Genomic DNA, 16075 nt, shown 5'->3' on the forward strand with positions numbered 1-16075 from the left:
TCAAAGTTACAATGTCTTGAGTTATAACTGTCTAGTACCGTTATATCAATTTCTCCAAGAACCATCTCATAATTTAAAGAATGACACAGCTGAGAGAGATATTTAAGAAGACATTTCCAGGCAGAGGACCTGAATTTAAATCATTCTCCAAATACTGTTAGATTCTGTCCTTTTTTAAAATGGTGTTATTTAACCTGAAGGTACACAAAGATTAATCAACTGCCTTTATTATGTTACTATGAAATATCAACTCTGCTGCCTACAATAAAGAACCGATAATTACTTTTGTAACATTAAGATAAAGACATTTGTAAACACAGGCTCTTTCTTGCACTTACGACTAATCCATCATAAACAAATGCCCATCTTAAAAACAACTCCAGAGTGAGTGCAGTCACACTGAGTGCAGATAAGAAAGTACAAGGAGCTCACCGGCTAGGCTCCAGCAAACGGAGGAAGAGCAAAACTGATTTTATGCTGGAGGTCTACACAAATAAACAGATAAAACCCTTTCTCCCCCCCCACCCCCCCACTATATACGCTTAGATTACTTGCACAAATAACGGGATGGTCCATTTCACTCACTTCAATGGGACGGACTCTTTAGAAAAAGACTGAAAAACGATTTGATAATCAACTCCCAGATTTTATGCTGATTTTTTCTATTTCCATCAATTTTCTGACATAGTTAACATAAGCAGGAAAATCTTTTGTAGTAAATTGACCAACTGAAGACTCGAGTGAAGCCTCAAAGGTCTTGAAGAACTCTGGCAAGTCACATATATCCCATGTTGCTTTTGGTTTCCCACCTCTTCTTTGCTTCAAATCTAAAATGAAGAACATGAAAATCTTGATTCATTTCTAAATACTTCACTGAAATAACATGTTTACTAAGTGCCAAAGCAAAATAAACTTAAAGAAGTTTTCGCACACTCCATCAGTTACAAAATAAATATCAAATAGGATGAAGACACGTCTATATTTATAATCTGATAAACATGCAGCAAAGATCCAAAGAATAAAATAAATAACAAGTATGCACAAACTGGATTCACAAAATGTATCACAGGATTTCTGTAATTGCTATGAAGTTGGTAGAATCACTAATTTTAAAAAAATTCTTAAAACTCACCCCCAGGCAAGTTTCTTCTTTTTTCGTGCAACCTGTGAATTTTCAGCCTCCTTTTTGGCTTTCACAAAGTTGTGGCAGGCAATAGCTTTGGCAATTTTTACACCAAGCTAAGAATTACAAACAAGAAAAAGTGACAATAAATATTCTAGCTGATACAAGAATTACAATGATACAGATACTCGAGAATTTTGGGTTAAGAATGCCAGGTCAGCCTTACTTTACACGTGCTAAGAATGGAAATTCTTAATGCTTGGGCCTCTGAAACCGCCAAAGTGCCACCACAAATCAAAGACGCAGTCTCTTTTCTCCTCTGCTCCCTCAGCCCTTCACCCCAGCTGTGCCAGTCTCCCGGATGGAGCTCCTTCCCACACCAAGGCCCCTTGAGGGCCCACCAGGCCTGTGGATGAAGATCTTGAAGCGCTTTCAGCATTTCAGTAGGACAGACAGGAATTTACCCTGATAAGGCGGTGCAGGCTGACACAGACATCCAGTGTCTTTGCTTTGGGCTAGAATTATAGCAACTCCGTATGGGCGCACCCGTTATCTCATGCTGATCAGAAGCTCGGATTGGCAGTCATAGATGTGATTAATAAAACACGGGAAAGCTAATTACTACTTGATAAACACACTTTGTGTGATGGGCAATCGCTTTTCACTCACTGACAGAAAAACCAGGACCACAGCGTTCCCTGCCAGCAGCCCCCTTCCCACTCCTCCCACTCATCTGCCCCAGTCCTAAAGGTCCCAGCAGAACAAAGCGTCCTCTTGGCCCCGCCCCCCAAGACTCCTCGAACTCAACCCAACACCATCTTCGTTTCTGTATTTCTCCAGCCCTTCAGCTTCTACACCACAGCCTACGGTTCCGACACTGGACTCTCCACAGCCCTCTGGCCACAGAGCTGTTCCTCAGTGAGTGTCTCCAGGACAGGCATGGGGCTCTTCTGTTTTTAGCGGGCTCCAATTTTAAAAACGCCCGCCTACGTGGAAGGCTCAAAAGTATGTTAAAACAACAAAGGCTACAAAATACTCTTCCTGGTGTTTCTTTCCTTTCCTCTCCCTGACCGCAGCCTACTGCGTTTCAGCAGCCAGCAGACTTGTGGACGAGAGGAAAGGACCCAGAAGCCACTCTCTGGCCAAAGTATTAGAGCCCAAGGTTTGGGGACCTGCTTGCCAACAGTGAGGCACGGCAGGTGGTTTAGGGGCTCACGTGTAAGGAGAGACGCTGACCTAGGAAAGTGAGGTTTGGCTTGCCTGCCATTCCTTTCAGCTCACCTTGGAGAACAGCTTCTTTCAGGATGAAAGAAACAAGCGGTCATCAAGCACTGTCCAGGGTTTACAAACGAGAACAAAAACAGATCCGATTTTTCAGTCCAGGAACAAATACACATAAAGAAGGTAAGCAGATGGAAGCAATGTGACAGTCAAGCCAGTGTGCTGAGGTGGTCGAAACCCAAAGGAAAGCCACTGAAGGAAGGAGGGTTTGTGGCTGGGAGCCCACCTGGGACAACAGACCAACCCAGAGTCTTCTGGACACGCAAGCCAACACTGCCACCACTACCATCATCACCATCTTTTCTCACAAGGAGGGCATTCATGCAACCAATATCATGAGGGCACAAACGCATTATTTTGCCAGGCACTGTTGCGGGTGCTGCAGACACGGCTCTGAACAAGAGGGCTGGGGTGGAGGGAGCTAGGCAGAAGGGGCTGTCAGTTACATCTGATGGCTTCAATCCCTGCCCTGTTCTCTTGGCTCTTTTCACTTTCAGTTCTTCACCACAGAACAGTTCATTTAAGTCAACTAAGAAAAGGTTAAGAATCAAAGGGCTGTAGCGTCCTCATCGAAAGAGAAAACAAAGCTCAGAATGCTGTGGCATCATTCATCATGAAGATGGATTTCCTATCGACTAAAACGCCATCCGTTTGTCATATGTAAAAAAAAAAATCAAGTTAGTGCCTGTTGGGTTAGGCTAGTCAAAACCGAAGTATCCGACACATCTCCGAATCTCACTGGCTGAACTTTTGTTTCTGCTTCACTCCATGTCAGCTGTAGACTGGCCAGGCTCTCCCTCTGGTGCTGCCCGCATCTCAACATGCGGCTTTCAAGCCTCAGTTGCGGAGAAGAGCTGGCTGGAGGGGCTCACGCTGGCTCTTCGGTGCCTTAGTCCAGAAGCGACACACAGCGTCTCTGCTCACAGCCCTCTGGTCAGAGCACAGTTCCACCTGGTGAAGGGGTGCTGGGAGACGCACAGGGAGCAGGAAGCGCACCTAAGGAACTGCCTACTCTCAGGACACACAGCTCGCCACTTCTGTTTAAGAGGTACGCCGAGTCTCCCCACATTCGTGCAGGACAGTCTCCTCGCCTACCTCCAAAAGGTGGAACACGGAATTCAGTATTTGTCTGTCTAATTATATTCCTACGTATTAGACAGCAAATACAAATCTGATGTATGATGGCTTTGCTGAGGTCACCCCACCTCAGCTAGTTTATCTTCTATTTAAACTGAGCCTATACTTTTGAGTATGAAACAAAAATGACCTGAACTATACAGCTGCTATGTACCATTAACCATGAGACAGAATTATTTCCTGAAACTGTCGTAAATTAGGGTGTAGTTTATATTTGTAGCTTATTGAAACTTCCCAATATGGGTTTTCTGGATTTGGAGGAGACAAACCAAGACCAACTCAGTATATCTGGATGCCGACTGTGGTCATCTGATTCACGTGGAACTCTTTCCAGCATAGTCACATACTCTTAGAAGGGAAATTTTCTAGCAACATGAAGGCCAAACCCAGCACAATCAGCATCACAGATAAGACTGAGAGCACACACACCACGTAAGACACAGAATAAACTTCTTAAAAATAATTCATGACAATGTAAGAAACACATGTTTACATGAGAGGGCTCCATCGTTTTGTAGACGAAGTGAGCAGCGTAAGCGATTAGGTACAGAGGCAATACTTTCAAACAGACTTGTTTGTAGGGAAGTCTGTTTTCTGACTGTATTTTGCCTGGGGTTAGGCTCAATGAAACATTCTTTACCTGATAAACATTAAACAAGCCTGGTCTATGTATTTAACTGAAAGGAGATTTTAGCTTGTAAGGATGATGAAAAGTCCTATCGATGCTGGGGCCTTTGCATGCTTAAGATGAATGTGTTTCACTTACTCCCAAGGAGAAAAGAAAAAAGAACAGAAATATTTCGAAATCTGAAAGGATCATAAGATCTTCTATAGAAAAGACAGTTGAGAAGAAACATGTTTTCCCAGGCAAGAAGACTAAGCCAAGCTCCAGAAGAAAAAGAATACCACGCTATGTTTCAATATTACAAACAAACAATATATGTCCCCAAGAATCCCCCTTTCGCTTCTCTAAAAAGAGAAAAAGCATCTTTGGGCCCAATGTAAACATCACAAAAGCTTGGTCAATGGTTTTTATATTAAAAAACGGTTTCGGGTCATCAGATAACTAGAGCAAAACCATGTGGGAAGAAATTTTTTTTAAGAATAAAAATATATACAGAATTTCTTCTATGTGTCATCAAAGTATCAGCATTTTCCATATAGAACATCCAATATTTTGCTGCATTTTAATTAAGGTGTCTAAACATTATCACAAAGAACTGCAAATTGGTCAGAGCAAGCGGTAAGGAAAATTAAGCTCTAAAGGCTTTTTATCACCATATTTCAGGAACCAAGGGTGTAAAATGTTCTAATTTGGGATATATTAAAAGCCATAAAAGGTCTTTCAAAAAGATTAATGGTACTTTGCTTGGATTTAAGATAAGGGCTTTAGCTGGTTGGAAAAGCAGGGCCCTGGCTGGACCCTTGAGGCATTCATCTTTACAGCCACTTGGAAGATTTGTAAAAGCGTCTGCATAACCTCAAGCAAATGCACGGCGACATTTTTTTAATTCCTTTCAATTTTACAGGTTGAGCATGTGTAAATCATATTGGGTTGTAAAACAGATATAATGGCACATCGTGTAACATAGTCAAGATTTTTAAAAGACAAACTTGCAAAATAAAGTTAGTTTTTCTCGCTAAACCTTGCCCTGCTAAAGTTTGCTGATAATCATTTAAAGAATCTGATTCAAACAGCTTCATCTAGCATCACTGTAAACTTCTTATCCATTTCATAAAATATTTTACTCATCTTCAAATTACTAGCTTGTAACAGATTTATGAAGTTTCCCTCCCTTTTGCACACTTTCAAGGCACTTATTTAAAAAAAATACCAATTATCATACTTTAACTTTTTATGGAATAATAGGTCTCTATGAAAAATATTTATGCCATTCTCTTTTGTTCTTTAATTAAATGAAAACAGATGTTTTCTGAAGTAAAGCGGAACCATTACTGGAGTACTTAAAGTGTTAAGGTCTTTAATTTTTATATCAGTTTGGTCGACAATTCCTGATTGTCTTTACTCAAGCTCAACATTAATGTCAAGCAAGTTACCTAGGAGACGAAAGAGATCAAAGAGACAAAAACCCCTCCAATGTCTGATTAATCAAGCCTGCAAACAGCTTATTTCTTTTCGCCTGCATGCAAGTATGAAAATGAGATTCTGGGAGCCGAACATTGTGCAGATTTGTTCATTCTTATCAGAACAAAGCCAGCGGCAGCTTATTTCATGGATCATTGGCACTGTCATCAGTGCTACACAGAACGGGTGACAGCTCCTCATTTTGAGGCTTGAACAAAATTAGCAAAAAGTCGGCACAAATTAGCCTCTCATCTTTTTGGTAATATGACATTATTCATTTACTTTTTATCCAATTTTTAATTTTTTCCTTGTCAGCTATCCCTTTCTAGTGTCTCTTGCATGGCATCATAAAATGCCTTCTTAAAAACAAGCAGAGAAATAGCCAAAGTTGAAATAACATGCAAAGTTCAAACAGCAAAGAAGAAAAAGCACTTCCAAGGACCAATGATGCTTTATTTTTTTTTCTTTTAATAACTTTCAAAACTTTGCAAAAATACTGATTAACAGCTTAGAATACCATGAAGTTAAGTTTTATGAAATCGACAATATATTTCAATAAACAATATGACGTGGCTAATGTGTTTTATTCAAAGCACAGGTTAACAGGGCAGGTGCTACAGTGAAGTCAGGCTGTCTTCAGTGGGACTGGGACATTTCCACGGACATACCTGAGAGCCGAAGCTCTGAGGACAGCAAATAAGCTACGGCATATCCAGTCACTTAAATACTGACTTTAAATCAAGTCTTCTTCCCTCTGTCAGAAAGAACAGCCTAATTTCACTGTCACCTTAAAACGGGCATGCACACGTTTCCATGTTTGTGTACTACATATATCTACGCTGTGTGCACAACCGCACAAACACCTGTTATTTATTTTAACACCTATAACTTCAAATCAGTTAAAGCCAAATGGTTTTTACTTCACGGCATAACCCAACAAACCCTGTTTTTAAAATATAAGATATATTTGTATAGACATATTACATATACTGTATATTTACATGTATAAATATATGATTCACCTTGCAATTTATATTTTAAAAAATGTATTTAGCCCATGACGTATGAGAAGATATATTTTGATTCATATCCTCAACTGTGATTTCATAGTGAAATAGTTTATGTAACACCTGGTTTAATGATGACTATTAAGGCTTCAAATTATATGTAGATTACAGTATTCCAAAGCGGGGAGAAAAGACGTTATACCATTGAAATTATTCCTGGATAGAGACATTTATATTCAAGCAACTTATCCCATTCATAAGGGAAAAAAATTAACCATAAGCTGTTAGATGCTTTACACAGTCCCCATCAGAAAGACAGTTTTTCTTTTTTTTAAAGAACTGTAGTACTGTTTTCAGCAATTTCTTTATCTCTGTTCTTCTAAGTAAGAAAGCTTATTAACAAGCTTTGAACTTAAAATCACATTTACAATAATGTGCCATCAACAGTTTTATAAGCTAATTAGAAAAAGATTAATTAATGACTGGCTGCTAATAAAATGGCAATCATGAAGAAAGAAACCAAGGGTGCTAAGCTTCAACTACCACCAATTAAGAGCTAATTACAAACAAATTATATATGTGTTTTGCTGTGGGCTTTAATTTACTAAAATGGTTTTAATTAAAAGAGAAAACATGCTGATTAATTGAACTGCAGAAAAAATCTACAGTATAAACTGTGCTTTGTCTGTCTCTTTAATTAGACTTGTAACATCTGAAATCTTTTTTTAAGGTTTGTTAAAAGCACCATAAACATAATTAAAAGAGAGCATAAGAAACACCATTCTAGGTGATCACCCAATCATACCCCAGAGGTTAAAAGAAAATGTCCTCAGTGCAATGAGATCTAAAAAGCACACCTAAAAGCTTGAGAGGAAAACCCATCACTCAGTACCATGTTTATTTTTCTCGTATTAAAATGCTCCAACTTCAAGGATGTACACCATTTTTGATAGGAAAGAACGTATCTTTCAGCTCCACGTAAAGGAATTCAACTAGGCCTTCCCTCACCTGGACAGGCAGAGCTTATTTTCCATACACTGTGCTACCTGTTAATCTATATGAAATAACTGAATTACTTTTAAGAACTAAGGAGAACAAGGTTTCAAAGAATTAAAATTACCATTGAAAAGCCCCCCGGACTACGCACAGACTACAAAATGACACAAAGAGGAACGTTTAAATTAAAAACCACTGAGAAATGACCAAAGTTAATGGAAGTGAGTCATTGCCACATGATCCTTAAGGGAGGCACACACCCCTCCCGCCATGGCAGGCAGCTTCCCCAGGTGGCTGATCACAACCGACCAGCAAGAGCCTGTTCAGTGAGGACTTCTTTTCCCCAGGGTCCTAGATTCCCTCCCAGTGCTAATCAGTGAAATATACTGCAGAGAAAATGGTCCTATACTCTGCTGTCAAAATGGAAAGACCAAAAGAAAGTAAAAGTAAGGGTGGGAGGTAGGGTAGTAAAATTTCAAAGAGGGACATAAAATACATTTTGCCAGACAGTTTGCAGGCATTAGATGACTTTGAAACTACGTATTCTTCATATACACTCCTTGAATTGACAACAAAGGAAATCTCCTTTCTGTAAAAATAAGATGTTGAAATGGAGATATTCAATTTTAAATTCTTAGTATGTACCAATGGGTACTGCTTAATGTATTTGTACTTTGTTTACCCTATCTTCAGTGACTAGAAATCATAATAATTAAGAAAATAGAAAGCACCTGCAGGCCTTCTTAGAGTCACAGGTTCTAGTGATAAACTCGGATAACAGCTAATTGGAATATATGTTCAGCTTCATATCTGAACAAATCACCTTACCTCTGGAATCATGGTTGTTAAGAGAGTTCTAAAAGTAGTCACAAAAACAAGAAAATAATTTTGCCCTCTGAATTAGAGAATCAAGAGTTTAGAACCACAAGACTTTCTTCACTATAATATCCATCAACTCAGCTCTTTTTTTTTTTTGTATGTGATGCAAGCAAACAACTTTCCTAAAATATCAGAGCTCTGGAAACAGCACTGATAGAAGCAACTTCAAACTTAATCAGGTTTGGCAGCATCTCCATCTCAAAAATTGAAACAAATCTGTCAGTTCTGAACTCTGGATATGCAAATACTCCAGGTACTTTGATAGCTACATCTGTCAAAACTGTTCTGTTAGGGGAGGTTATTTTGGGGGGAGGGGGGTGAACTGAAGCTCTTATTCCATCAAGACAACGCAGTGTGTACATCAACATGAAATTAATAATCAAAATGAAAGGATGAATTACAGCCAGAATCCTCTCGAGGAAACTACAGCCCAACAATGAATTGTAATGGAAAAATTCTGAGTGCCAGAACAAGTGCTGTAGCATAGGAAATATTTCTTCTTACACATTAACATAAAATACAAAAACTAACTCCTCAAATGTATATATATATCCCTCTCCAACAAGAACGCCTTAAGATTTTTCTAGGAAATGGTTCTAAAAATAGAACTTCAGCAACAAATTAATAATCTGCCCCAAATTTAGAGAGTATTTAATGTATTTAGCTAGGAAAGAATACAACTCAATCAATTCAAATACTGGTTTTTTAAAAAGACCATTCCTACCTTGCCCTATTTAAATATTAACAAACTATGACTATTTCAACATTATTAACTTCACCTATGTTTTGGAATCCAAAAACCTAAGTAACCTATTTAAGAAATTTAATAAAGCTAGAATTAGACTTTCAGTTTAATTCATACTGCCAACGAAATATTTATCATTACCTATAATAAGAACACTATCAAAGTGAGACACTTTCTTTTTTATCATTTGTACTTGTGACACCTTGATTAGATTCTAAACAAGTACTGTGTTTAACAGTACTAAAGGCTGAAGTTATAAGTTGGTGCAAAAAGCTTTAAGATATGAAACATTTTATGTCATTACTCCAATTGAAGGCTATTGACCTTAGCAAAGATAGTAGCAGATTATAAACAAAATATTTCAGATATGAATATTAATAACTTGCAATTATTTTTTAAATTACTGTAAGTTACATAAAATAGTTGAACATTACAACATGAAGTATGTACTGATGTTTCCAAGGAATTATGTTTAGTTGGTGCTGTCAAAGATCATCCTATTTGAATCACTTACAGAAAAGGTAACCTTCAGGGGCATGAGCTATATACAAAGCTCAAACAAAATTCACTGGCAACCTCTCCTCCCCACTCATTTTCGCTCTAACATGGTACAGCTATAATTGAAAGCAATATATTTTCTAGTTAATGTAGGTGTGACTCATTCAATGGTAGAAATTCACTGTCTGCTGCCAAACCAAGTTGATTTTTATGTACAGCAGGCTAACATGAAGATGCCTAGAGACAAAGTCTGTTTTCAAAATGTGAGATTCAACTGAAATGCTGCTTACTTTATTAAATCTAGGCTTAGCACTTAATTTTAAATACTTGTTTCTACTGGTTTCTACAAATTGGTATGATCTGGACTGTAACAAAGTGTGTCAAAAAAGATAAGAACCAAAGGATGGCATTTTTGAGGATCACTATCAATAAATGGAATGTTCTTCCAGTTCAGGCCTGAGGTTAAGAAGCTATAAATGTGCTCAAACATGTGTGTGAATGTGCATGTGTGTGTACACATACATAAATAGTAATTTTTTAAGAGCTATTTTTTTTTCAAATTAGAACATTTTCATCAGTATGACACAAACCCAAGTGTATTTTTCCACTTTCATCTCTCCTCCAAGATTGTTAACAATAAAGAAGGATTTAATCGATAGGATGGACTTTCCCAAAGCAACCACATTACAATATGGCAAAGCCAAATTTGACAGCACAATCTCAGTTTCCAACATGTAAACTTAAGCCATCCCCCACACCAGCTTACACCCATCTTTAATGTCATCATTAATTTAAGGGTATATGATTCTGGAAAGATACGTGCGTGCTGTGTCATAATGCTCGTGCACTGACAGCTTTATTTTGACCCAACAGTTCGTTTTGTTTTGTTCTGTTCTGTTTTGAGGAACTGTTTTCAAGGCCCATTCTCAGACATGGGTTCTACTTCTGGCTTCACTCTTCTCAATACTGATACTGCCCTGTTGGTTTCACAGGCTTATAAATGTTAAACATCAAAAATTAGTTTCACTTATTACAGTTGGAAAAGGCTTTAAGAACTCTGAGATCTGTGCCTCTGAGCAAAGGCTTTATCAGCACATCCCACTCACTGCTTCTTGAAAAAAGAAAACGGTACTGATTAAAAACCAGTATACCTGATTTCCAAAAGGACACCTACCATGCATATATACTTTTAATTCATAAAGGGTTTCTGCCCCAAACTCACGCTTACTTACTTCTCAAAATCTCATCTTTCATATCCACAGTGATTGGCACAAAGGAGATAAACATGAAAAACTTAAACCTCAAACTAAACTATTTACTCAAGAATTACATCTCGATTACTTCAGTTATTCTTCCACGGGTGTTTAATTAACATGTAATCAGTATCTCTTCCGTGTCTCTGTGTGGCCAGTAAACACTTTCCAGAAGTCTTTCCACTTATACAAGGAAAAGAGGAGGGCCCAGATTACTCTTTTTCCTTTTAACCAGAAGTCGTTAACTCCACACTAGATAAATTTTCTTTCACTAGAACAAAGCGTTATGCTGGTACGGAAGTAAAAAGAACTCTTGAGAAAATGCTTACTATCCTTACAAGTGCTGAAAATGGGGTATATTTCTAAAGCAATCTCGTTTGTCATAAAGCATGACAGGAAAGAATAACCTAAATGGTTATTATCATTTATTTATATAAATATTTTTATTATATTATATATATGATAATATCATTATAATTATTTATTATTATTATTAAAATGGAAAATACCTAGTCAGTAGTATGCAATTCCCATTTCAAAAATAGCAGTACGACAAATCAAAACATAGAAATAGAAATTCAATACCCTCAAAGGAAACACACAGGTCTGAGGCCTCAGAGGCTCTACTTCTGCTGGCTCTGACATGTGGCCGCCTGCTCACAGGTGACCACTGATGACACAGACAAGGAGGGACTGAACATGCAACCCTGGTGGACACAAGGCCCCATGACCCCAGCCCTCCCAGCACATCACTTAGGGAAAATAGATCCATCACATAGGCAAACTATATCCCAGCTGTCCAGGTTACTGGGAGCTTTAACATAGACACATAACAGATTCTAGAATCCAGTATCTCACTGAAGACAAATTTCAGATCTGATTTGCCAGGTAAAGATGAAAAGTACACTCAAATAATGTTTTCAAGATCTTAATTATAATAGTAATTGCCTCAAGCTGGAAAACAATCAGCAATGACTGCTAAAATAGGTAGGTAAGGAATAGTGAGAAAAAGGTAAAGAATAGTGAGAAAAAGAATATTCACCGAGTCTCAAATCATCTCTCACCTCTCTGAGATACGTATTAATTTACACAGGGAAGAATAATGTTTGACAGAATAAACCTGGAGACACCACCTTAAGCAAATAATCAAAGGAACGTCATCAATAAAGAAGACAAATGCATTCTGATATCCCGCACTGAGGATACTTCTGTGATTTTCCCACCAATACACGCATGACATGAATCTAATCATGAAGAAGCGCCAGACAAAGCAAACTTGACAGACATCCTACAAAATCATCAGCTACTCTTCAAAACTACCGAGGTCCTGAGAAACACAGACAGGCTGAGGAAACACTCCAGATTAAAGAAGGCTAAAAAGACACAACAACAAAACTCAGCGCCTGAGACCAGAAATAAGAAAACTCTTCTCTTATTATAAAGACAATCACTGACATATTTGGCAAATCTAAATAAGGTACATAAATCAGAAAAGAACGATCAAGCAAATATTGACTGTTAACATTTCAGGTGTCTGAGTGAAGGGCAAACAGAAATTGTTTTCCAAATTTTGCAACCTTCTCCCAGAGGGTGCAAGTGAGAATCTTCTGGATGCCTTGGTACTTGGGAAAAGAATATTCAATATACCTATTAGCTTTATACTACAGTCTTTAGGTTAAAAAAAGGCTGAGACTTCTTTAGGGCTAAGGGAACTATTTAGAATATGCAGTAAGAAACCATTCTGGGGAGAAAGGGTTAGGAACACACTGAGAGATGTGTCCCCAGAATACACGGCTGTCCTCAGGGAGAGTTAAACTGAGTTAAAGATGAAAATGGAAAAAGAAAGCTAGCCTTTTCAGTACACCTGGCAGAAAAAAGCTCTGAACTGGATGAAATCTAGAGGCTGAAGATCAACCGTGGATTATTTCCAGCATTGATTTATATAAGAATAATTTATTAACATTAAAGACAAAAATAAAACCCAGTATTTCAAAATAAATGGGAGATTAAGAGGGAAGAAAATGGACAGAAAAGAAAATCTTAGATCAAATATTTGAACACTGCACTTACTCGTGATCATGCAAAGAACGTACACTCATTTCAGAAGATTTGAAAGCACAGCAGAGCATCATGGTGGGGCCGACTCACCTCTCGAGTGGCTAGCTGGTTGCTGAGTTCCTCGGCCTTCTCAATGTTCCACTCTTCCACAGCTTGGTCTATCCTCTTTTCAAGTCCCGACTAGAAAGAAAAGAAATCTCAAACTTAGAGGCAGGAAAGAAAGGCAAACCCTTGCTAGCAAAGACTATGTCACAGGACCACACCAAACACAGTATGTACTTAGATACTTCATTCTCACAATGACTGCATTCGGTAGTTGCTACCACTCCCATTTACTGATGAGAAAGTGAATCAGCAATATGAAATGACTTATCCAGGGTCAGATTAATTGAATTAAGAAGAAGGAGATGCAAATCCACATTTCTGTGATTCTAAGGACTACACTTTCCCTTGATAACAATATGTTAATAAGTTAGAGATTATGGCATGCTTATTATAGAGTACATCCTTTCTCACTGTAAGAAAACTCATTTAATCCATATAACAATTTGATGAAATAAAACTGTTATCCTGTTTTGAACACAAGGAAATAGAAGCTTGGACTCATCAATTTATCCAAGTCAGAGTCTGTTAAGTGTTAAGCCATCACATGAATCTATTAATAGATTTGCCCAGAGCCCATATTCTAAACCACCCTTTTCCTCTGCCTCTTTCTCCACTGCCCATACTTTCATTCACCAGCCCCTCCTAGTCTCTGACTATGGGTATTAAGTTGGATATTAAACACAGGAGGAAAGTTATATTTTACTTTCTTATGGAAATGCTATTTATTACCTGAAGATACTTCATGAAGTCATAATTAAAATTTTCATGGGATTACCAAACAGACTAGGTAGGATATATCATATCCTATGAAAAGATACTTGTTAGACTTAAATAACTGAGTTTTAGTTTGTAGAAATAGTTACCAAAGAAAACACAAACTTTTTAAAGAGACAGTCTAATATATATTTCTTAGAAGTTTATCCCAATGGTTTATCTAGTGTATCTTCCTCATTTTTGGTTAATAGACTTCTCCCACTTAACCTAATAAAAGAAGTCCAAGCAATGTCTCTTCCATCAGAGCACTGCTTGATTATAAGAGAAACTTCACTCCCATGGAGCCTTTGTTGAAACAAGACTTTAAGAATGCCCATGCATAATGTGCCTAAAAAGATTACTACGGAAGCAAAGACCAAGGAGGCTATCACTGATGACGTCTGTGTTAAGTGAAGACTGTTCCTTCTCACAATCCTTCACCCCACCCAGGCCTGGGGGACGATGTGGTTTTTTCCTTGCTCTGGACTGGCGCTTCAGAGTGTCATTCAGTAGCCTCTCAGAGGATCTGAGCCCAGGCCATGCTGCCCGACTGTCTTTTTTCTACCCTGATCTTGTGATCATCCACCAGTCTCCAGAAATTTCTCTTTTTTGTATTGCTGCAGAATTCCTCTCTTGATGATCCAAACAACATCCCGGACTCACTCTTTCAACATCCTTCATCTTCAGGGGCCACTAAATAATACCCGCCCCCCACCCCAAACCTACACTCGAGGCCAGGGACTCTACAAGTGTGGTCTATGTTCCAGTTCAAGTCTGCAAATGATGCCAGTCTGTGAACTGAGCTTGTGCCAGAATGCAAATCAACTACATGACTATGCATAGGTTTGCCTAGGTGATTTTTTTATTAGAAGAGGATGGGTAAGGAATGATGAGGACAATCAGACTTCTTCAAAGAAAGAAGGCGTATACTGGGTTACACTCAGGCACAAGTTCTTCATCTCCTGGAACCCTTGAATACACTTGCTCTAGGCCACATAAGAGCTTTACAATGTAGAATTCTCTCCAAACACAAGATTCAGCCCTTCCGCTTACCTCGAGTCCTCAGAGAAAGTGAACCTGTCGGGGCTTCATTTGGACCCCATACTCTAGCACCATCATATTTATTTTCATAGTCCTTCAGCCCCTTCCTGAGTCTCCTCTCCTCCCTTTCGGGCCTGCAACTCATGAATAACCTTTTCAAACTAGACTCTAAGCCTTAAGTTCTCAAAGTTTGAGTCTGAACCAGCAGCATCGGCACTATTTGAGCACTTGTTAAAAATTCAAATTTGAATCAGAAAACTCTGGGGGTGAGGCCTAGAAATCCATCAACTTAACTCCCTTTGGTTACCATGGAGACACAGCTTACAGTGAAAGTCCCCAAAATGGAAAACCAGAACATTCCCCTTTTTTGGAAACATATGAACTTCTGAGCTGATTGCTATAATTTTCACTGAAAAATAAATGAGCTAAAATTACAAACCTTTCTACTATCAATGAACTCCCATTCCCCGAGGCATTCCAACCAGCCTCTAATACAGCGGGAAGAGCACTGGGCCAGAAGTCAGAGAAGGTGATCACAGCACCGGGCAAAGGAGGTACTTAACCCATAAGCTTCAGTTTCCTTAGAGAAAATCAGAATCGGCATGGACGACCAAAATTCTCCCCTAGAAATGAAATTCTAGAATTCCCCTTACATGTTCAACTTTGCTTTTAGCTCTTTTAGAAGTTTTTTTTTTTAATATCAATAAAAGTTTCACTAGATATGACTGCTTTTTTCTCCCCCTTTTCTCCTTTCTTTTCTTTTTAAGCAATTTATTTAAGTAAAATAAAATAGCTCCTTTTGGCTTTGAAAAATTTCTGCTTCCATACACACACCCAGATTCTGCTTCTATATGAAGATATAACATTCCAAATATTTTAAAAATTCTTAAATAGTAATAATAATAAAAACCCTGAGGTTAAACATTTCTATCACCTTAAGACCAAAAGCTAACAACAGTTTAAAAGAACACAGTTGCTGAGGTCAAATCTGGATTCAAATTCCAGCTCCTCTACCTACTGGCCAAGAAACCCTGAGTTTTGTTTCCAAACCTCTATAGGCTGCAGATCTCTCACCTGTAAAATGAGAATATTACCACATTCCTTGCAGAGTTA

At 38.2% G+C, this 16075-nt stretch overlaps 1 protein-coding gene across 6 annotated transcripts in view; it reads right to left on the reverse strand.

Moving 5' to 3' along the window:
* Window positions 1-211: 211 nt before the first annotated feature.
* FAM204A (family with sequence similarity 204 member A) overlaps window positions 212-16075 on the reverse strand; it is a 28694-nt gene continuing 12830 nt past the window's right edge. For all 6 annotated transcript variants that reach the window (XM_069567673.1, XM_069567674.1, XM_069567679.1 and 3 more), the window contains 3 exons: window positions 13154-13243; window positions 1133-1239; window positions 212-827 (listed from right to left, as the gene is read on the reverse strand). In XM_069567673.1, the coding sequence (XP_069423774.1) occupies window positions 776-827; window positions 1133-1239; window positions 13154-13243 (249 nt within the window). In that variant the 3' untranslated portion in view covers window positions 212-775. The remainder of the gene's footprint in view (window positions 828-1132; window positions 1240-13153; window positions 13244-16075) is intronic.

The sequence above is a fragment of the Ovis canadensis genome, chromosome 22, assembly GCF_042477335.2.
Source record: "Ovis canadensis isolate MfBH-ARS-UI-01 breed Bighorn chromosome 22, ARS-UI_OviCan_v2, whole genome shotgun sequence".
Lineage (NCBI taxonomy): Eukaryota > Metazoa > Chordata > Mammalia > Artiodactyla > Bovidae > Ovis > Ovis canadensis.